The sequence below is a fragment of the Lepidochelys kempii genome, chromosome 1 (genome assembly GCF_965140265.1).
Source record: "Lepidochelys kempii isolate rLepKem1 chromosome 1, rLepKem1.hap2, whole genome shotgun sequence".
Lineage (NCBI taxonomy): Eukaryota > Metazoa > Chordata > Testudines > Cheloniidae > Lepidochelys > Lepidochelys kempii.
In genome coordinates this window covers 204171157-204194062 of record NC_133256.1, presented here as the reverse complement: position 1 = coordinate 204194062, position 22906 = coordinate 204171157, and the positions used below count along the sequence as shown (strand labels likewise).

The 22906-nt window shown below is 46.7% G+C and overlaps 1 protein-coding gene across 7 annotated transcripts in view; it reads right to left on the bottom strand.

Moving 5' to 3' along the window:
- Positions 1–206: 206 nt before the first annotated feature.
- CFAP91 (cilia and flagella associated protein 91) overlaps positions 207–22906 on the bottom strand; it is a 68201-nt gene continuing 45501 nt past the window's right edge. For 4 of the 7 annotated variants that reach the window (XM_073309344.1, XM_073309365.1, XM_073309373.1 and 1 more), the window contains 4 exons: positions 19376–19467; positions 14059–14421; positions 12357–12385; positions 11026–11195 (listed from right to left, as the gene is read on the bottom strand). In XM_073309344.1, the coding sequence (XP_073165445.1) occupies positions 12375–12385; positions 14059–14421; positions 19376–19467 (466 nt within the window). In that variant the 3' untranslated portion in view covers positions 11026–11195; positions 12357–12374. Of the gene's footprint in view, positions 854–1435; positions 2047–11025; positions 11196–12356; positions 12386–14058; positions 14422–19375; positions 19468–22906 lie in introns of those variants that run through there. The other 3 variants (XR_012154673.1, XM_073309356.1, XM_073309390.1) reach the window with 3 other exon arrangements.

The following is a 22906-nucleotide window of genomic DNA, read 5'->3' as shown; positions in this document are numbered from 1 at the left end:
AAGAGCACAGGAGGGTGCGGTGCACATAAGAGAAGCTTTGAAAACCAGTTTCATGACTGGACAGGCTATGGTGTGAAAGTTCTGTTTGTTTCTCCTTGATGAAACCCCTCGCCTCTTGGTTCACTCTACCTCCCTGTAAGCTAACCACCCTCCCCCCCTCCCTTCAATCACCGCTTGCAGAGGCAATAAAGTCATTGTTGCTTCACATTCATGCATTCTTTATTCATTCATCACACAAATAGGGGGATAACTACCAAGGTAGCCCAGGAGCGGTGGTGGAGGAGAGAAGCACCAGGAGGGGTGGTGGAGGAGGGAAGGACAAGGCCACACAGCACTTTAAAAGTTTAAAACTTATTGAATGCCAGCCTTCTGTTGCTTAGGCAATCCTCTGGGGTGGAGTGGCCGGGTGGCCGGAGGGCCCCCCCCCCGCATTCTTGGGCGTCTGGGTGAGGAGGCTATGGAACTTGGGGAGGAGGGTGGTTGGTTACACAGGGGCTGTAGTGGGGGTCTATGCTCCTGCTGCCTTTCCTGCAGCTCAACCATATGCTGGAGCATATTGGTTTGATCCTCCAGCAGCCTCAGTATTGAATCCTGCCTCCTCTCATCATGCTGCCACCACCTTTCAGCTTCAGCCCACCACTTACTCTCTTCAGCCCACCACCTCTCCTCCCGGTCATATTGTGCTTTCCTGCACTCTGACATTGTCTGCCTCCACATATTCGTCTGCGCTATGTCAGTGTGGGAGGACAGCATGAGCTCAGAGAACATTTCATCACCAGTGCGTTTTTTTCGCCTTCTAATCTTCACTAGCCTCTGGGAAGGAGAAGATCCTGTGATCATTGAAACACACCAGCTGGTGGAGAAAAAAAAAAGAGGCAGTGGTATTTAAAAAGACACATTTTCTAGAACAATGGCTACACTCTTTCACAGTAAACCTTGCTGTTAACATTACATACACAGCACATGTGCTTTCGTTTCAAGGTCACATTTTGCCTCCCCGCACCACGTGGCTAGCCCCTCCCTCTCCCCCCCATGGCTAACAGCAGGGAACATTTCTGTTCAGCCACAGGCAAACAGCCCAGCAGGAACAGGCACCTCTGAATGTCCCCTTAAGAAAAGCGCCCTATTTCAACCAGGTGACCATGAATGATATCACTCTCCTGAGGATAACACAGAGAGATAAAGAACGGATGTTGTTTGAATGCCAGCAAACATACACTGCAATGCTTTGTTCTACAATGATTCCCAAGTACGTGCTACTAGCCTGGTGTGGTAAAGTGTCCTACCATGGTGGGTGGAATAAGGCTGCCCTCCCCAGAAACCTTTTGCAAAGGTTTTGGGAGTACATCCAGGAGAGCCGCAAATGCCAGGGCAAATTAATCATTAAACATGCTTGCTTTTAAACCATGTATAGTATTTTAAAAGGTACACTCACCAGAGGTCCCTTCTCCACCTGGCGGGTCTGGGAGGCAGCCTTGGGTGGGTTCGGGGGGGGACTGCCTCCAGGTCCAAGGTGAGAAACAGTTCCTGGCTGTCAGGAAAACCGGTTTCTCCGCTTGCTTGCTGTGAGCTATCTACAACTTCATCATCATCATCTTCCTCATCCCCAAAACCTGCTTCTGTGTTGCCTCCATCTACATTGAAGGAGTCAAACAACACGGCTGGGGTAGTGGTGGCTGAACTCCCTAAAGCGGCATGCAGCTCATCACAGAAGCGGCATGTTTGGGGCTCTGACCAGGAGCGGCCGTTTGCCTCTCTGGTTTTCTGGTAGGCTTGCCTCAAGTTTCACGCGGCATTGCTTCGGGTCCCTGTTATGGCCTCTGTCCTTCATGCCCTGGGAGATTTTGACAAATGTTTTGGCATTTCGAAAACTGGAACGGAGTTTTGATAGCACGGATTCCTCTCCCCATACAGCGATCAGATCCCGTACCTCCCGTTCGGTCCATGCTGGAGCTCTTTTGCGATTCTGGGACTCCATCATGGTCACCTCTGCTGATGAGCTCTGCATGGTCACCTCTGCTGATGAGCTCTGGCCAGCGTGGCAAGCTGCAGGTTACCATGCAAACAGGAAATTTAAATTCAAAAGTTTGTGGGCTTTTTCATGTCTACCTGGCCAGTGCATCTGAGTTGAGAGTGCTGTCCAGAGCGATCACAATAGAGCACTCTGGGATAGCTCCCGGAGGCCAATACCGTCTAATTGCGTCCACAGTACCCCAAATTCGACCCAGCAAGGCCGATTTAAGGGCTAATCTACTTGTCAGAGGTGGATTAAGGAAATCGATTTTAAGAGCCCTTTAAGTCGAAAAAAAGGGCTTCATCGTGTGGATGGGTGCAGGTTTACATTGATTTAACGCTGCTAAATTTGACCTAAACTCCTAGTGTAGACCAGGGCTAAGTGAATTATTTTGCATTTGTCCTTATTTAATTTCATCCTATTTACATCAGACCATTACTCCAAGCTGTCCAGATCATTTTGAATTTTAATCCTACCCTCCAAAGCACTTGCAACCCCTCCCAGCTTGGCTTTGTCCGCAAACTTTAGAAGTGTACTCTCTATGCCATTATCTAAACCATTTATGAAGATATTGAACAGAATGAGACCCAGGACCCATCCCTGCGAGACTCCACTTGATATGTCTTTCCAGCTTTACTGTGAACCACCGATAACCACTCTCTGGGAATAGTTTTCCACCAGTTATGCACCCACCTTATAGTAGCTCCATCTAGGTTGTATTTCCCTAGTTTGTTTATGAGAAGATTGTGCAAGACAGTATTAAAAGCCTGATTACAGTCAAGATATACCATATTTACCACTTTCTCCTATCCACAAGGCTTGTTATCCTGTCAAAGAAAGATATTAGGTTGGTTTGACAGTAGTTTTTCTTGACAAATCCATGTTACTTATCATCTTATTATCTTTGCAAAGTAATTGCTTGAGTATTTACTCCATTATCTTTCCAGGTACTGAAGTTAAGCTGACTGGTCTGTAATTCCTCAGATTGCCCTTATTCGCCTTTTTATTGACTGGCACTATATTTGTCCTCTTCCAGGCCTCTGTAATCTCTCCTGTCTTTCATGAGTTTTTGAAGATAATTGTTAATGGTTCAAATATCTCTTCGTCAGCTCCTAGCCTCAGTGTGGGGTGCAAGAAGCTTGTGCACAGGCCAAATGGACACTGCTAATGAAAATTACCAATGGAAGGTGCATGATGTGTACCTTCACTTGAAGTGGAGCACCCACAGGGGACACATCTCGAAGAACCAGTTACTACAGAAGGTGAGTAAGCTTTTCTTACCTACCTTATAGTAACTGGAGTTCTTCAAGTTGAATGCCCTATGGGTATTCATGACCAGCCTTCCTTCCCCTCTGCTCAGATTCTCTCTTGATTTGCAATAGACTGATGGTCAGTCCTCAGTGCCTCTTATGCCCTCAGCGGGGAGCATGAGGAGGAGAAAGGCAGAGGAGTGGACTAGTGGTCACTGCTACTGAAGAATTTCCAATCCTGGGTGCATGGAGCTCATGCACACTCACAGTGACTATCATAGGACCACACATTTTGAAGAACTCCAGTTGATATAAGGTAAATAACTTTCCTTTTTTGTTTTGTGTAACAAAGATTTTTGGCTTAAAAGAAGGGATCTAAAATGACAAAGAGCCCAGACAGCAAAGGGCTTCTTGGTTAAGAAGGAAACATAAAAGAAAAAGTAAGTGGCCACTTCTGGATTTGGCTGATCTGTGCAGAGATGTGAGCCATGTTTAGATGTAAATGCTGATCTGCCTCAGAAACATGGTGGGGAGAGTGGGGTTGCACCGAGGTGACCTCAGTCATTCTTCTCAGGCTGCACTCAGTTGTATGACATCTGCTGTGTCCCTCACAAGCCCTCATGTATGGGTCCATCCTCTCCACGGCTACCGGTGTGTGAGTCTTTTGGGAGGATTGTGAAACAGCCTGGATTAAAATGACAGCAATAAGTGGATGACACCCAGCTCTGTATCCTCTTCATATTAGACACAATCAGTGCCAGCTTCCAGCTTTCCCAGGGCCTGGCTGGGAGCAGCATCTGGAAGAGCAGCTCGCTGGAGGAAAGTCTGGGAAAGACTAATGTGATGCTGGTGGAGATAGGAGAAAATAATTGGAAGAACTCATCACTTCTTAAACATCCTCCTGCATGTCAGTTTGACAGTCTGCATTCTCAGTGTTCTTCCAGGATCCTCCCTGATTCTGTGTACCCATATAGAGAAACCCTTTTCCAGGCACCACTGACAAGGCCACGACATCTCCTGTCAGAATGGGATTTAGCCCCTGTGATCCAGGCAATCACCTCTAGGCCACAATACTGTAAATCTCTTGTAGCTAGGTATGAAATCACCCACCTTCAAATAGCTACAGTCAAGTCCAGTCCCTGCTCACTGGAGGGAAGGGAGAAATGTATCCTTGAGTGCTCACTCTGTATGTTTGGGAGGCACTCCTCAGATACTACAGTAATGGGGTTGTCTAAAAACCCAGCTAGACTGATTTAAACAATTCCTCTTCTTCCCATCCTCTTTCTGTTTGTATTGCGGCTTTAAAGGGTTGCTTGAAAGGCTCTTAAATGGCATCAAATGTCCTTGTTGGGATCAAAGCAGACTCACTTAATAACATATAAGGGCAGAAGGGCTCCACTATGATCACTTAGTCTGAGCTCCTGTTTAACACAGGCCTTGGGACTTCCCTGAATTAGCTCTTCTTTGAAGGAGAGCAGATTTTTTTAGAAAAATATTCTGTCTTGATTTAAATATTGTCAGTGATAGAGAATCAACGTCAACCCTTGGTGAGCGGTTCCAACGGTTAGTAATTCTCACTGTTATTTACACCTTATTTCTAGTCTGAATTTATTTAGCTTCAGCTTCCAGCCATTGGATGGTGTTATACCTTTCTTTGCTAGATTGTAGATCCCCTTATCAAATTTTTGTTCCCACGTACTTATAAACTGTGATCAAATCACCCCTTAACCTTCTCTTTGTTAAGCTAAATAGATTGAGTTCCTTGAGTCTATCACTATAAGGCGGGATTTCTAATCTTTTAATAATTGTCATGGCTCTTCCCTGAACCCTCTTCAATTTATCAACATCCTTCTTGAATTGTGAACACCAGAGTTGGACACCATATTCCAGCAGTGGTCTAACCAAGCCAAATACAGAGGTAAAATAGCCTCTCTATTCCTGCTTATTGTTCCCGTTAATGCACCCAAGGATCATAGCCCTTTTGTTCATAGTGTTGCACTAGGAGCTCATGTTCAGTTGATAATCCACCATGAGCCCCATGTCTTTTTCAGTCACTTCTTTCCAAGATAGAGATACCCCAACCTGTAAGTATGGTCTGCATTCTTTATTCCTAGATACGTATCTTTTCATTTAGCCATATTAAAACACGTATTGGTTGCTTGTGCCCAGTTTACCAAGTGATCCAGATCGCTCTGTATCAGTGACCTGTCTTATTCATTATTTACCACTCTTGCAATCTTTCTATCTTCTGCAAGTTTTATAAGTGATTTAATGTTTTCTTTCAGATCACTGATAAAAATGTTAAATAGCGTAAGGCCAAGAAGTGATCTTTCTGGTACAACTCTAGAAACGCATCCACTTAATGATGACTCCTCATTTACAATTACGTTTTTAAAAGCTGTCAGTTAGCCTAATTTTATTCCATTTAATGTGTGTCGTGTTGATTTTGTATCATTCTAGTTTCTTAATAAAAATGTCATGTTGCACCAAGTCAAGCACCTTACAGAAGTCTATTACTACAATCCTATTAACTTTATCAACCAAATTTGTAATCTGATTTGAAAAAATCAAGTTAGTTTGACAAGATCTATATTCCATAAAGTGGTAGCTCTCCGGATGCTGCTGTGAAAGACTGATCCTGTTTCTTTAAGGGAAGACAAATGGACAAAATGGAGGTGACAGAAAAAATAGTAAAGTAGAGGGAAATGCAGCTTGTGTCTGCTCCTTGGAATCCAGTTGCTGGGAGATCGCAGGCCTAGCAGAGGATACATGACCTCACTAACCATTTCTAGACTCCTGCTTTACTCCTCTGTCTATGGGAAGTGTTTGGCTGAGTTGCTCCCATTTCCTCTGGCCAGTTAGTGGGAAGCAATGTTACTTACTGAGACCAGGACTGGTTTGACATCATTTACCTTCCCAAACTGGTCATGGCAAATTGTTGCAAGGTTAGATTTGTCCTGGCTGGCTCAGTCAGATTTCTACTGGAGAGGAAAGGAGGAGGGATAAAGTAAGGACAGAGACTGATAACCCAGAAGGGATAGCAGAAATCCTCAGTTCACATCTCAGCTCCAGTGAGAGAGATCTACCAGCACCTTGGACCTTTTGCAATGAGACGTTAGACCAGGAAATACCACAGCAAACAGCAGAACAGATAGAGGTCAAGCGCCATTGCTCCTATTACTTGCCTTCTCTGGAGCTTTTGATGCTGCCCCAAAGATCAGGTGACCTGCTTATATGACATGACTGGAGTAGACAGTCCAGCGCTACACTGGCTCCAATTGTTCTCCACCAAGACTAGAGTTTAGTCCTGAGAACCTACTCCTTTTCTCCAGCAGCCCTTGATCCAGAATCCTATAAATATCTAGCCTATCCCCATCTTCTTCTGTAACTACATGAGGCCTCTTGCAGAGAGAGGGACACTCCACAGGTTCTGCTGCCAACAATTTGCTGATGGCACCCAGCTGCATATCTCATTCTCTACAGACACAATGGATACCCTTTCTAAGATGTCCCAATGGCTGCCAACAATAACCTCCTCAGGGAACAGCAGCTGGTGCAAACAGTGATGCTGGTAGAGAGAGGGAAGCACTTTAGAGAGCTCAGTGAGACACTGGCCTTCTATGAAAGGCAGCTGTCCTTCTTCATCACAAAGCCATTCAGTCCTGCTCAGTTCATCGCTAAACCTGGTCTGCAAGGCAGCAGTGCCTTCTTCCACCTTTAACTTGCTATCACATTTTACCCCACCCTTTCAGCTGAGGCTCCACATTCTCATCTCCCCCTCTCTTGGATTAGAGTGATTGGGACTGAAGGTGGCAGCCATTCAGAAGCTCCAGCTGCCTGACTCCACAGTGGCTCAAACTGGAAAGACATCATGCTGTTCTCCACTGGCTCCTGTTCACATCTGGTGCCAACTCACAGCCTAGGTCAATCTTCTACATCACCTATGGATCAAAAAACCTTACTAGGTCAGTGCCTCTCACCTCCATCCATGGTCCCATGATCCATCTGGACTCCTCTGGGACAAAGCAGACTAAAAAAATCCCAGGGTGAAACTTGGAAATGCCAAGAGATTAGAGGGTTCTTGATCAAGAGGTGCCTGACTGTTGAATGAGCTACTGCCAGACAGCTCACTGAGCCAGAGCCTGACCATCTTCAGAAAAGGTTGCAGGATGCACCTGTGCCAAAACTTTCTTGCCCTAACTGACAACAAGGAAACATTAACATGGACAAACAAAACCAACCCAATCCAGGAGCACTTCCTAGGAGAAGTACAGAGAAGAACCTACTATGAAACCTCTATGGACAATGAGAAAAGGAGTACTTGTGGCACCTTAGAGACTAACCAATTTATTTGAGCATAAGCTTTCGTGAGCTACAGCTCACTTCATCGGATGCCACGGACAACGCTGTCTACAGCTGTCGTAGATGTGTAAGCAAACAGAATTAAGACCTGGCGTATGCCACAACCAGCAGGCCCCTAGAGTCTGTGTGGATTGTAGAAATGCTACAGCAGGTTCAGATAAATTTTAAAGCGGAGATTTTCCGTGAATTAAAAGAGCAATTAATCATGCACTGACTACAGGATCCCGTGTGTGTATTACTTATTAAATTCAGTCCATTTGATGCCATTTCCGTTTTCAGTTTGAGATTGTAGGAAAAGCATATTGGCTGGCTGTTTCTGCTAGAACAACCAGCAGTGAAATGGTTAATGTTGGTATTTAAGTCATAATCGCTAGGTAACAAGCCATTGAGATGAAGGGGACAGTTCACACCTCTCTGAGCTATTTTTCAGGCTTTCTGCAAACACAGGCAGCCGACACTGCATCAGTTCCACTCGATGCCTGTTTTCAAAGTTTTCTTCCTAAACAAAAGGAGTAGAAACAGAGACTGTTTTATGAAAGCTCAGATTCTCGGAACATACTTCTGCAGCAAGGGGTGAATACTGTGGCTGTGAAATAATGGAGTATACTGGCCTTTGACTATAGGCACTATAGAAATATAAATTAAATACAGAGACAGGCACCTAGAGATATTTCACAGTTGGGGAAACTGAGATACATAGATGCAACAATGTTTGTAAGGTGCCTTAATTGTTAAGGATAATCATTATTGGTTCATTTAAAAGACTACTGAAAAATAAAGTCTGGGGAATAATCCCTGCAGTGGCTTAAGGGGAAGTCTCTCTGTGATGCTATTGACAAGCTGTTGTTTTCTAAACGGAAAGGTAACAGGCAAGTGATGTTGATCCAGCTGGGTATTCAGTGGGGCAGAAGGTTAAATACTCTCTCGATTTAAGGGCTGAACAAAGCTGTGGGTCAATACTTCAAGCGTCTTGATGTGTCTGTACTTACAGCACCAGCTCAGTGCCAATGTTGTCACCAACAGCAATAGTGTCCGCTCCTTCCATTGCAACGGCAATTATCTCAGTGCAGTTAGCATGATGAGCTTTCAACATCCATCATGGAAGCATGGATTATGGTCTCTGCTCACAGCAAACCATCTCAGTTATTGAAGCTGCCAGAGAGCGTCCTCTGTGAGGCTCCATTCTGGGTAACAGCCTCAGCATTCATATCAAAATGCACTGTCAGTGGAAGAACTAAATCCTGGTAAAGGTTCAGCAGGTGATTGCTGGGCTTTGCAATTTATCTGGTACCAAACAGCTTCGGGTCAGCTGCCAGGTGGTGCTGTGACAGCATACAGCAGTTGTAGGTGATCTGATGGGGTTGGACTAGATGACCTCCTGAAGTCCCTTCCAACCCTGATATTCTATGATTCTATGAGCAGGGGAGTAACTGGAATCACTGTTGCAGAGCTGGTAGTTAGTTGTGAGGGCTGGATGTTAAGGAGCCGTTCTAGAGGAACCAGCAGATCTGGAGAGCTCTGTCCATGGTGGCCAGCAAGGTTTTCTTTCCTTGGGAAGTATTGATTTGGAGGAAAGGGAGGGTGCCCAGGCTGAAGTGAACCAACTGGTAGTGAGGAAATGCAAGGGGTGTCGGGGGGGAGGGCGGAGATGGATTGCAGAGAGCACAGTAGGAAATGACAGCAGAGATGAAGCGTGGAGCTGAGTTGCCTTTACTCCCTCCCGCCATTTTTCACTTCCTCCTGAGCAAGGGGCTGCCCAACCTCAGCGCCTCATACAAAGGTGCCGCATGCTGGTGTTGGATGCCGTTCTCTGACCCAGCCCCTTTTCAAGCAAAGGTTTGGATGTCACAGAAGCACCAAAAGTTTACATGTTTGGCTGAACCTAGAAGTCTCCTGTTCCCACTCCCTGCCCAAATCTCCAAGAGGGAGGGAGGTCCAGTAATTTACTACCCTCCCACCGAACTCTTTTGTGGGGAGGAATGTCCTGCAGGCCTGTTCCCTGCTTGCCTCAAGGACCCTCATCCCCACAGTCTCCCCTTCAAAGGGCTGCATTCCTGTTTGTGGTGCTCATGTGACTAGGGTAGTTTCTCTCATGGCCAGTGTGATCCCTCAGCCTTCCTGTGCAGTCACCTTATTTGGGTCTCATTTCCCCATCACCTGCGGGTGCTGGTCTCCTTCTGTCCCCCTCATACGCTGCCGCTGCCAGGAAAAAGGCTGATGTGCTCATTTGGATGGTGCCGTTTCAGTCACTGGCGAATGCTGCTTCTCTTTGAGAGTAAGAGACGTGCCTGGGGCCAGAATCTGACTGACCTTGTACTGAAGTAAATCCGCAATAAAGCCAGGGGTCAGATGGAGTTATATTGGAATGAGGCCCAATGCTGGTGTCTAAGCCAGTGAAATGAACTGATTTTGATATGTGTAAAAAATGGCTCCTCGTCTCCACCTCTCCCATGTCTGTACGTATGGTCACTTACCAAGTATAGACAGGACCCTAGAGAAAACAAACTAGGGACGGGAAGCTCTTCTTGGCTGGCTTAATCCAGCTTCAGCAAGTGTGAGGAAGAAAATACTGATGCCCCCTCCAAAAAGGTGTGGCTGCTTGCGGAAACTGAGCGAAAGGAGGGTCAAAATCATCTACTGACTAGACAGCAGGCCAGAGCCAAGGCTACTAGGAGAAGGAAATTGTAACAGTGCAGATAGGACCTGGCTAATAGCCTTTGGAGATTGCAAACTTGGACAGGAGGCCAAGGTCTGCCCTTGTGGATAACTCTAGGGCTAAATTCATCACGGGCTTCAGCAATGTTAAAAAAGGAATTAATTTGGCCCAGTGGTGGCAAACATGCCCATAGCATTTGTGTGGCCAGGTGTACTGAGAATGGCATTGCACAGAAAGTGGCAGGAGCTTCTGTAATGACACTAATACCAGGCCTACACTAGAATCTTCTGCTGGTATAGTAATGGCACATAGGGGTGAGTGGTTTTATGACATTTCTATCCTGGCAAAAGCCCTAGCGCAGATGCTGTTCTACCATCATAAAATGTGCTTTTGCGGTATAGCTTATTTTGTTCAGGAAACTGGTATAAGGTAAGTCAGCAAAAGAAATCATGGGCCTGTATTTCCAGGAGGAGCGTTTGCCCATATAGCTATACTGGCAAACCCTTTCTGAGGTAGATAAGGTTTTAAATAGTTTGCATTAAAGCCTCAGGCCTGTTAAAAGCCTGGCTTTTAGGAATGAGACTCCTAGCCTCCCATTATTGCATCAGGCCCAGGGGCCATATTTCACAATCTCACTTCAAGTCAACAGATCATCATAGCTATCAAAATACAGAACCTGCCCATAAAGTACAGCCAGTGTCAACTACCATGGCAAGTTTGTAAAAACAGCAGCAAACAAGAGAGAATGTTCCCAATCTTTATTACTGCAGACCCAGAGGAATCCATTGTGCATATTCCAGATACAAACATCACCCCCAAAGACTTCTCTTTCCCTGCTAGGAGAGGGAACGGAGTGTTCTCATGTCTCTTGTTGCTGAGCCTCTTTTCTTCTTCAAAGCACATTTAGCCAAGTCTGACAAAGAAACCACACATGACAATTGGAAGCAATTTCTAAAGCACTGGCAGTGGAATCTCCATCAATAAAATGACACTTCCACCACAAATCCTGCCATAGACCTAGCTTACATGTTATGTAAAAATCAGTGCAAAATGCTGCACTACCGTGATAGTGTCCCTTAAAACAAAACTAAAGACAGGACGTTTAAAGATTAGGGTTCTTACACTCCTGGATTCTACCCCCTACTGCATATACATAGTAGAGAGTACAGGAGGATGCCTTTATGATCAGAACAAGTTCTAGAACACTTTGTCCATTAAAAACTATATCACACACTGAAATAAATGCAGGCAGCATGTTTATTTCAACACATGATTTTAGGAACAAGAATTGTGAGACTGGATCATATCCAAGATCCATGTAGTCCAGGCTCCTGTCTGACAGTGATCAGCCCCAGAAGCTTCAGAGGAGGGTGAAGGAAACCCTACTACAGGCAGATGTGGGATAATCTGCCTTCCATGAAGGCCTCATTGTAATCCCTAATAGTTAAAAGATTGATTTAAACCCTGAAGCACCAGGTTTTATATCTCTTCCAAATTTTTGTTAACACTAACTTCTGAAAGTCTGACTATTTTTATTATCCATGTAAGTGTCCAATCCCTCTTTGACTCTTGCTAAATTCTTGGCTTCAAAGACAACCTGTGTCAGTGAGCTCCACATTCTAATTATGTGTTGCGTGAAAATGCTTTTTTTTTTATAATTAGATTTGCATTCACTACTTTTCAGATTTCTTTGACTATCTGTTCATGTTATGAGACAGGGAGAACAGAAACTCCTGCTCTACCTTCTCTAGACCAGTCATTATTTTATGTATACTTGTATCATGTCCTCTCTTTCTTATCTTCTTTCTAAGGTAAATCCTAATCTTTTTCATCTTATTTCATAGGAGAATTTTTCCTTGTCTTTAATCATTCTCATCACCCTACTCTGAACCCCCTCTAACTCTGCAATAAAATCCAGCTATCCTTTTGGCCAGCATACATATACAGGCATAGCACCCGCAGCCCAGTGATTATTTCAGTGTGTAGTCACATGGCTTTGTTTTTTATTTGTTTCCTCTCCCAAGCCCCCATCCGACTCATGGCTCACAGGAATACATATAGTGTATTCACTCACCATTCTTTCATTTCTGTTTTATTCTCCCCCTAAAAAAACAAAACAAAGGAAATTTAATGCAAAAATCCTATAGTAATGCACTGTTGAGTTTCTAAACAATTGTTTATTTGTATTTCAAAAGGATAGAATTACACACTGCATTAGCAGTTACTCAGCTTGTCTTCGCTACTGTGCTAAATCGGTGTCACTGCCTTCAATACAGCAGCGCCAATTTAGCACATCTGGTGAAGATCTATTACGTTGACAGGACAGCACTTTCCCGTCGGCGTAATTACTTCACCTCAAAAAGAGGTGGAAGCTATGTTGGCAGGAGAGTTTCTCCCACCGACATAGTATGGCGTAGACACCGCTTTCGGTCAGTGTTACTTACGTCATTCAGGGGGGTGGTATTTTCATACCCCTGAGTGACATAACTTACATCAACTTAAGCGGTAGTGTAGACAATGCTTCATTCAGAGTATACCTGAAGTTCTACACGGAAATAATATAACCTGGTACACAGAATGGTTAGGGGGTTATACAAGTAAGTGAGGTAAAGGGGAAGTACACAGTGATGTTATAAGCTCATTGTATTATGGTGCAGTAAATGGATTTGTAAACATATAGCTAGAGCTTGGTGTGGCTTTCTTTCTTTCTACATGTGTAAGCACTTCTGATATCTAGTGTGGCTATGCCATGTTTCCATGAAAAAGTTGGATGCATTTGAGGTGCATTTATTTGAGTTTAAGTTTGAGATTCTAAACCTACAAAAATTAGGAATTTTGAAAAGGAGAGGTCCAACAGCTAAGCGAGTCCCTTGCAGATCGATAAATAAATGCACTGCATGCATTTGCAGGATGTTCCTTCCAAACATTCTGAGCTTGAGCCAATCACACACTTGCAATCAAGGCAAAGTCAGCACGCAACAAAATGTAAATTATGCTCTTTCCAAATACATTCATCAGGAAAGTCAGACCAAATGGTAACATTTCAGGAAAGTTATAAGCACTTGAAAATGTGGTCTTTGAATTAATGTGTCACATAAGCCATAGCCATATTTCTGCTACCACAGCCCCGGTACATTAGGGACAGATGCTGCTTGACTTGCTCATGTGATCAGTCCAACCCTAGCTAGTGGGACCACTCCTATGAGTATAGGGTTAATAAGACAAGGAAGCTGGGAGTGAGCCTCCCACCCTAGGTAGACAGACGTGTGCTAGTGTAGACATTGCAGCTCAGACAGCCCCCCAGCTCAGACCCAGGGGGTCAGGTGGGCTTGAGAGGTCAACCCCAACCTCCACATGCTATGGACAATGGCAGAATAAGGAAGAGATGTAAGTAGTGCAAACTCCCAGTTCCCTGAACTAACCTTCCCACCCCTTGACAACCATAAGTGGAATTTCACTGTTTAATACTTCAACTACATCTTTAAGGTTTAGACAGTAAAAATCTCTTGGGAGTTAAACCAAATACAGTGACGGACTGCTTTGGACAGGGGCTCCTACGGCATAATGCACAGGACTGCTTCCAGGCAGCAATGCTTAGAGTCTGCAAGAGATCCAGATGCTGCTACCCCTGAGGGACGTTCTGATGGAGAGAGAGGTGCTTCTCCATCCTGTGTACAGTCAGGATGGTGCCCTGAACAAAGCGTGTGCACCTTCCTTCCCTCCCCCAGGGACTAAGCACCAATGACTGGGGCAGGGAAAACAGATCTCAAACTCACCTGACTCATCTTCTCTCTTTGCAGGGGCTACATCCGCCTGAGATTGCCTGTCCGATGTAGCAGAATGGCTCACCACTAACCCTCTCTGCTGGGTCTCGTCATGCAGTGTATCATACAATACTTGGCTGGCTAGGACAACATAAGGGCTCTCTATAACCTCTGCCACACTCTGTTCAGTAGCTGTTCCACTGAGAGCAGAACTGGCTGCCACAGGAGAAGGACTCTCTGGTATCTTGCTCACAGTTTCTCCATTACCCAATGCCTGTTGTCCCACCAGTGAAGAGTTCTGAGCCACTACTATGTCCGTGCTCCTGTGGATGATCTGATGAGCAGCACTGATGTGTTTCCGCTGGAACTGCCTCACTGTACACAAAAAAGAGAGAGGATTTTCACTTGCAGCCATATTGGAAGAATTCTCTGCATGGACACCCACCCTCCCCCACTGCCCCAAAGGCAGCTCTCAGCTTACAGGAGCTATGAAAAAACCTGTCTCAGGAAAAATCACACCCTTCTGGTTTTGACTGATAGGATTCTACTGCCATCTAATAACAGCAAGCAACCTTGCGTTTTGCTTTGAAGGCAAACTGTAGAAATGGAAAGAAAGTTCATATGGAGTGAACCGTGACTCCTGAGGGAGGGAACAGGACATGAAAGAGCACATAGAAGTCCTCAATACAATGAGAGATCCATTTGGAGAGGTATTGTCAAGAGAGGGCATGGCCCTGGCAGCTCTCTGCAATGGCGAGGAAGAGCCAGGGCAAGACCAGGAAGGCTTGGGTGCGTTGGAGATAAAAAGATAATGCCTGGTGGATGTTGAGAGAGTATAATGTGCACTCCCTGGGGGAGGCGTGTGGTTTAGGATAGACGATCGGGAGGTTAATGCACTGGTTGAGGTGGAATGGGGAGGCCATCTCGGGGAGGAGTTTGGGGTGAAGATGCCAGGAGACCTTGTCCTTGTGGAAGACAGAAAAGGAGGGGTCTGCAATCGTGGCTGCCAGCTCGCTAACTCACTGTGCAGAGGTGATGGCCACCAAAAAGGACACCTTTGTGGAGAGATGGGTGAGGGAGCAGGTCACAAGGGGTTCAAAGGGTGGCTTAATGAGGGTGTAGAGGTCAAGGTTCAGGGCCCAAGAGAGAGTAGGTTTCTGCACAGAGGGGAAGGCCATGAAAGAAGCAGATGGTAGTCGGGTGGGTGAAGATGGAAAACAGGAGGAAGGAAGGCATTGAGCATTGCCAGGTGGACATGGATGGAGGAGTGGGCAAGGCCTGACTTGCGGAGGTGAAGGAGGTAATCCAGGAGCATGGGGAATGGAGAAGAAGTCTAGGGGGTGGCGGTGCACCCATGCAGTGAAGCGGCGCCATTTAACCTGATAACAGGCTCTAGTGGACAGTTGTCTGCTGTGAGTGAGGCTGTCACACACGGGTCAGAGCATGCCCTGTCTACATGCAAGCCCCATCCAAATACCAAGCCATGAGGTGGAGAGGGCCTGGGTTGGGGTGCCACAGGTGGCTGTGCGCCTTTGTGAGGAGATTCGGGAGGCAGATTGGAGGGGGGTAAGTGGAAAGGCAAAGGAGATCTGTGAACAAATACTGGTGATGCCAGGAGGGGGCTATGAGAAAGACTATAGTATAATCCCGCTGCACCTTGTGCAGGACTTGTGGGAGCAGGGAGATGGGTGAGAAGGTGTAGTGTAGTTTGGTGGTGCAGGGAATGAGAGAGGGATCACCCTGTGAGCCAGGACCGAGGGCTCCTCTGGGGTAGAAGAACCTCCTGGACGAGGGCAAGCTAGTTGCCAAGGTGGCCCTCCAAGCCATGGTTGACACCACTGACACCACATCCCACTCTCTGGCATCCAGGGTGGTGCTGTGCCACAATTCATGGCTTCAATTCAGCGGTTTTCTGAAAGAGGTCCAGACTACCTTAGAGGATGTTCCCTTTGACAACTACAAGCTCTTCAGCAATAAAACGGATGAATTCCTCCACTCCCTTAAGGACTTCTGTGCCACCCTCCGCTCACTGGGCATCTATACCCCAGCTTTAACGGTAGGTGGCAGCAGTCGTCCTTTTGACCCTTTCCCCCCCAACACCCACACACACAGCCCCCTCACTACTCTGCTGCTGCTACCTGTACCGTTTCCACCTTTCTGCAACGCCTGTCCAAAGGATGTAGGATGGCCACGAATTGGTTCTGCGGGTCCTGAACGTCTTCCACTTGCAGGCTGAGGGCTGCAGCCATACGATGAAGTAGGCCCTCGTATGGGGATGAGGGAGGAGCACATCATTTGGGGACGAAGAGGCCCCAGTAGGGATTGGCGATGTGGCAATGCCCTGGGTTTCCGTATAGGCGGCGGGAGAGGCAGTGTGGGTCGGAGACCGTTGGTGATGTGGCAGAGACGGTACCCCGCAGTCCTGGTAAGGGTCCCAGTGGGGCCAGTCATACAGATCCGCAGGCATCACCAGTCCCCGAGGGTTATGGAACCATGTCGCGGCAGAGGGACTGTACACAGGTGGGTAGAGCTGGCACTGAGGGTTCAGGCTACAGGAACACAAAGGTGAGAAGACATGTTCCAGCTCAGGGGACCTCTCCAAATCAGAAGACAGATTCGGTAAAGGCAGGGCTTGTGCAAGGTGTGGCGGTCCAGGAGCAGAAGAGGTTCAGTGGTCGACAGTGCCAGCGGAGACAGGCAGAGCGAAGCAGGATGCTGCCAGAGCAGGAGAGGTTCATCCGCCATAGATGGAAGCCTCACCGCGGCTGGAGAGCCAGAGCACTGAGGGGCACCAGCGTATGGCAGCATGAGCTCGGCCGCCGGCATCAAAGAGGACAAGCATCCCAGCATGCGTGGGACCAGGCGTGAAAGTCCGGATGGTCCTGGCCATGTTGACAGCTCCGGGGGTGAAGGCAGTGGGCCATGCACCATGGCCAGAAGTGGCACTGGCGGGATGCAGTGATGTGTGGACTTAGGCTCCGTACAAGATTTCTTTGGAGGTGGAGCGGCTGGCTCGATGCGCAACTTCTCACCCAACCTGGCACAGCTCGGGGAGGCAATGCTGCATTTGGAGGTGGTTGCCATCAGGGAGTCACCCTTACACCCACGTCTGTGGTTCTTATGCACATGGTGGGGCTTCAGCAGTACCGCCGGCGCCACATGGGAAGGGCCCGGAGAAGCGCTCACCGTTGGCAACAGCCAGTGCTCCAGTTGATCTGTCAGCACTGGATCCAATTGCTCACGTGGGTGCACAGTCTCCTACATGAGGTGTTTGAGGTGGTGAAGTTCTCCAGCTTCCCGAGTTCGAGATGGGAAGAAGTGGCAGATGGAGCTATGGGCGACGATGTGAGCTTCGCTGAGGCAACAGAGACAGCATTGGTGTTCATCGCTCACAAAGGAAAGCGGGCATGAAGCACAGTTTTTAAAGCCAGCATGCTGGGGCATAGCCCTGGGATGGGGAGCACCCCGTGAGGGGAAAAAAGGGGAGACCTAACAAACAACGATGGACAACTATAGGAAACTATTTACAGGAAAAAAGAGACAAAAAGTTCTCTTAGCAGGCTAAGAGCACTGAGGAACAGGGGGTTCAAACTCTGGCCATGCAGCAGTAAGAGGGAACTGGAATAGCGTCGACCCCAAAAGCCTCAGATGTACCACGTGGCCAACGCATGTGCGGGTCAACAAACACCACTACTACAAACAGTTCCAGCTCTGGTGCATGGCACGCACGTTTGGAATCCACATAGGGACCATCATTCGAAGAAGAATTCCAGACTCCATCAATTTCTACTTTCAACTGGAACATCCCCAGGATTCTGAACTTAGACTTGCCAGGCAGGTTGGAAAGGGGCAACAATATGCATCCTACTATTTTGGTTTTTTTTTGCCTCTGCTGAATATGGAGCACAGGTTTTCACTGAGTTATTTACAATGACATTCATATCTTTTTCTTGAGTGGTTATCTCTTGTGTTCTAAATTAAATGTACATTGCTAAAATATATCAATGAAAAGGTGACTTTTTTACATTTAAGTCTAAAAAATAACTCATTGCCATAAATTTTGCTAATTGTAATTCTCTAATGCACAGATCTACTCTGAAAAGTGGCTATGTAAAAGTGGCCATATCTGATCCCTGGATGTAGCTGCAGACTTCAGTGACCATAACTGGTTTGTACTGACTACTCTGTTAGCTCTACAGAACCTGTGCAGTTAAGAGAGGAAGCTATTCTAGCTCGTGCACCATCAACAGATTGTTTGCTAGGTCCTTAATTGTTATTGTTGGTGATACACAAGCCAGAAAGAAGCTAGCATGATTCTTAAATCCCAGAATGTGTTTGCAGGGCTTGTAGTTAGCAAATATTTATATTTTTAATCGGTAAACTGTGAGCACATTTGCTCTGGAATCAGAGAGAGACAATAAAACATAGAACCCCTATTATGCTATTTTTTACATTTGCTTTTCAAAGTCCATACACGCTTTATGGGGAGCGTGTCTGCAATCTTCTGAATGGGCCAGGCAAGAGAAGTCTCCTGATCAAGAACCGTCATTCCATCCTGATCATCATCATGACACATGGATTTCTAATGTCCTTCCATTCTCTGAACTATGGAGCCATAATATTCAGACTTGATTAAAACAATGCCCCCTCTACAATAGCATAAGATTTTCCACTGCAAACATGATGTCACGAAATCAATCATAAGACATTATATCTGTTCCTAGTTCTGGGCAAATTAGAAAGGAACAAAGACAAAGAGAAAGAAACACAATATAAGCTTCTTTGTACATTTTCTATTTGCATAAATTAACTACAGATTAGGGACTTTTGCAGTCAGTGGGAAATTGTTATATACTCAATAATTCAGACTAATTCGGTGCTATTCAAACACTTTTTTCAGTATATTCAAGGAACAATGGACTATTTCAGCTCTAGCGTAAGTAGGTGCAGCTCCACTGATTTCAGTGGAGTTATACCTGCTTACACTAGGGTTGAATTTGAGCCACTGTGCCTAAAAAGATTAGAGCACATAAATAGCAGTGTAATTTTTCAAGCTCAGCCTGGAACCTGGGCTTCAAGACTCTCCCCACTTTCCAGGTTTCAGAGCCCAGACTCCAGCCTGAGCCTGCACAACTACATTGCCATTTTTAGCCCCGCAGTGTGAGCCCCACAAGTCCAAGTCAGTTGACCTGGGCTCTTACACTAGCTGTCAAGGGTCTTTTTTTGCTGTGTAGACATATCCTCAGACTCTACAGAAACTCCTGGCAGATGGACCTTTCAGCCAATAAATCATAGTTTAAGAAGAGAACAAAGCTATTGGTCTCCTTACCTTTCTCCTTGACAGAGATTTTCTGTAATTCTGGTATCAGGAAACCATAAACCAGCTCTGCTACAATCTCTTCTGATTGCAGACGAGTTCGGCTATAGAACAAACACGGAGAGTGAAATTAACACTTATTACTTTACTTCCCACCACACCACTACCACACTCTGCTTAACATTTTAAAAAATTGTTTAACTATTTTGAAGTGAGTTTAGTGCTGGTGAAAGCAATTGTCAGCCAGGGAAAGTGAAGGCCTCCGTTTACCCACAAAAATTGGTACACAGCCATGATCCTAAGAGCATCCCCATGCCAGAAGGCAAGGGACTTCCTGGTATCTAGCACTGAATTTCAGCTGACCTGACCAGCTCAGTGTACCCCAACTCATTATTGTTATAATCTGTATCTAAAAGATGTCATGTAACATGTCACCAGAAAACTAATAACTCGCTGATCATTAATATTCTTGCATGATATAGCTATGGTCAACCCTCAAAGAATTATACAGATGTGCTGGAATTATGATTAAAATGTGCTTAAATCAGGCATGTCAGGGGAGTTAAAAAACATTTTTTTCCAAAGGAATGCGGTTCTGCCTGCTTGAATGTGTTTCCCCTTTAAATTGTGCAAAGTGTGACCAAAGGCAAAGAAAAGCACATTTGCATACCCGGTAAACAAAGCCATTAGAAGATCAGGTGGGGAAAAAGTATTCACTTAACAATGTCAACAAGGGATGGAGACTGCACTCCCAGGATACCCTCCTGCCTCTTAAAGCATGGTCAATGAACTTTGAGATATATACTTTTCAAAGGTTTACTGGAGAGGGGCAAAGAACCCCTAAAGTTATCCTTCTCCTGAGGAGACAAGGAAAACCAGCACCTTGGACTCTGTGGGTATCCTGACTCAGAGCTAGTCAGCCGCTGTTAGAAAAGGAATACTGGGGAAGAAACTACCTTAAACAAAGACAGTAGCTTGTTATGTTAGGACTTAGCCATCAGAAAGCATATTTTTACTTGTTTGTTTGCAGGGGCGGCAGGTTTGTATAATTTTTGGTGGTGCCCAGAACAGGTCCAAGTCCTGACCCCCCAACACCTGCCTTGTAAGCCAATATATATTTTTTAAAATAATGTAAAAATGGACTGGAAACAGTAAACGTTTAACAGTTTCCCTATATTGCATAATATGGGGCGGTGTGGGGGAATGAGGGGTTTGGGGTGTGGAAGGGATTCAGGGCTAGGGCAGAGGGTTGGGGTGCCTGGGTGAGGGCTGCGGGTGGGACTGGGGATGAGGGGTTCACGGTGCAGGAGGGGGCTCAGGGCGGGGGCAGAGGGTTGGGGCGTGGGGGGATGAGGGCTCTGGCTGGGAGTGAGGGCTCTGGGGTGGGGCTGGGGATGAGGGATTTGGGGTGTGGGAGGGGGCTCAGGGCTAGGGCAGAGGTTTGGGGTGCAGGGGGGAGGGCTCTGGCGCTGAGGAGCTTGGCATGCAGGCAGTCTGCCCTGGAGCTGGGGCCAGAGAGGAGGACTTCACAGTCCCCCCAGCCCTCTCCCTGCTGGCAGCAGCGAGCTCCAGGGGAGGGGTCCCCCTCTGCCCCCCAGCAGCATACTCACCTGGCACTGTCACTGCATGTGCTCCTAGGGGCTAGGTCCCTCTCAGGTGCAGGAAGTCCCCTTGCCTCCCTGTGGTGGGTCCCGGAGGGGGGAGGGCTGTTTCTCCCCCCTCCGCAGGCGCGGCTGTGCCACCACCTCAGCCTGCCGCTGGTGCCGCTCCCTTTTGTAGCTGGCAGTGGCTGGCAAGGGAGTGCAGCACAGAGCAGCAGGGCACCCGCCCGCTGCCCAGGGCGCAGGCAGGGACGTTCTGGGGAAGGTGCGTGGGGGCAGCAGGCGGGGCTGGGGGAGAGACCGAGCACTGAACATTGGTGGAGCAGGGCCCCGGGTCCTGAATTTCCTGGAGCCTCGGCACCACGGTCCCATATAACTCGCTGCCCCTGTTTGTTTGTAATGCTTCTATCTTTATCCTTTATACTTGCACTCACTTATAACCTCTCTTTTTTGATTGAATAAACTTGTTTTACTTTTTATCTGCACTGGGGTTCTCAAACTTCAGTGCATCTCAACCCCCTTCTGACAATAAAAATTACTATACAACCCCAGGAGTGGGGACTGAAGTCTGAGCCCGCTTGAGCTCTGCCACCCTGGTGGATGCCAAAGCTGAAGACCAAGGGCTTCAGCCCTAGGCAGGTGGCCTGTAACCTGAGCCCCGCTGCCCAGGGCTAAAGCTCTGAGGCTTGGGCTTGGGCCCTGGTCCCCAGCAAGTCTAAGCCAGCCCTTGTAACTCCATTAAAATGGGGTCGCAACCCACTCTGGGGTCCTGACCCACAGTTTGAGAACTGCTGATCTATACAAACCCAGTGCTTCGATTGAATTTAAGTGGTTAACTCAGCCAAGATAACATCTGCTGTTGTTATCTCTTTAAAGCAATAGCCAACTTAACTTCTGTTAGTTTTCCAGGAGACGGCTGGAATGGAATGGAATGCCTAGCAGGGAGACAGTTTTAGGGAAAATTGGGGGTTGCAAGGGTGTGACCTGCATGCTTATACGCTGGCTGTTGGCATCTGGGCTGTGCACCATAGCATTTAAGGCACCCAGAATTGCAGGGCAGATGGTGACACAACCCTTATTGGTCCGGGTTGAACCCAGAAATGTCACAACAGCCCTGGCTATATACCCCTATACTGACCTGTTGATGTGTGTTACTTCTGCACTGGAGAGAGTCTCTCTACAGTGAAAGGATCGCAAAGTCTGTCAGTTTAGCCTTTGGGTCCTTGCTGAACTGGCCAATTTCTTCCTTTTTGTAACTTCCTTTTTGGCTAGTCCCAGTGCCATCTTCCATGCCACATCTCAGGTCAGAGTTCCTCCTTGGGGGGCTACCAACCAGTCCAGGGGCTGAATACATTATCTGCACTAGCAGAATGTTAAAGACCCGGGGAAAACTATGTGGCTATACAATGCACAGCTGCTTTGCCACGGGGATTGGTTCCATGTCACTGTATTTTTAAGGCTAAACACCAAAAGGGGTTGGAGAGACTGAACTGGAGGCATGGCAGCTCCTAAAAGACAGTCACTTCTGAGGCAAAGCTGAACACCATACTGAGGTTTTCCGCAACATGATAAACTCAGCTCAGACCTACATAAGGAGCAGCCAATATGGCAAACCTCATTAAGATTAGCAGTTTCTTTAAAAAAACCTTGTTTTGACTTCTGAATGAAAGGTGGGTTTATTTCTAGGAGGCTCCTGTATCTGTTGTATTTCCTTTAAAGCCCATCTGCTCTAAACACTTTTAAGCCTTAGAGGACAGGCCAGTTTCCAGATTAAAGGACACCTGCATATTAGCTGTTTTCTATGGCTGGGGTTTTCAAAGGAATACAAGGAAGTTAGGTGGACAGCTTCCATGGAATTTCCACAAGGTGTGGGTGTCTAACTCCCTTGCATGCCTTTGAAAATCCTAGTGTAAAGGCTTTGTGGGGGGACATTGGGAAAGTC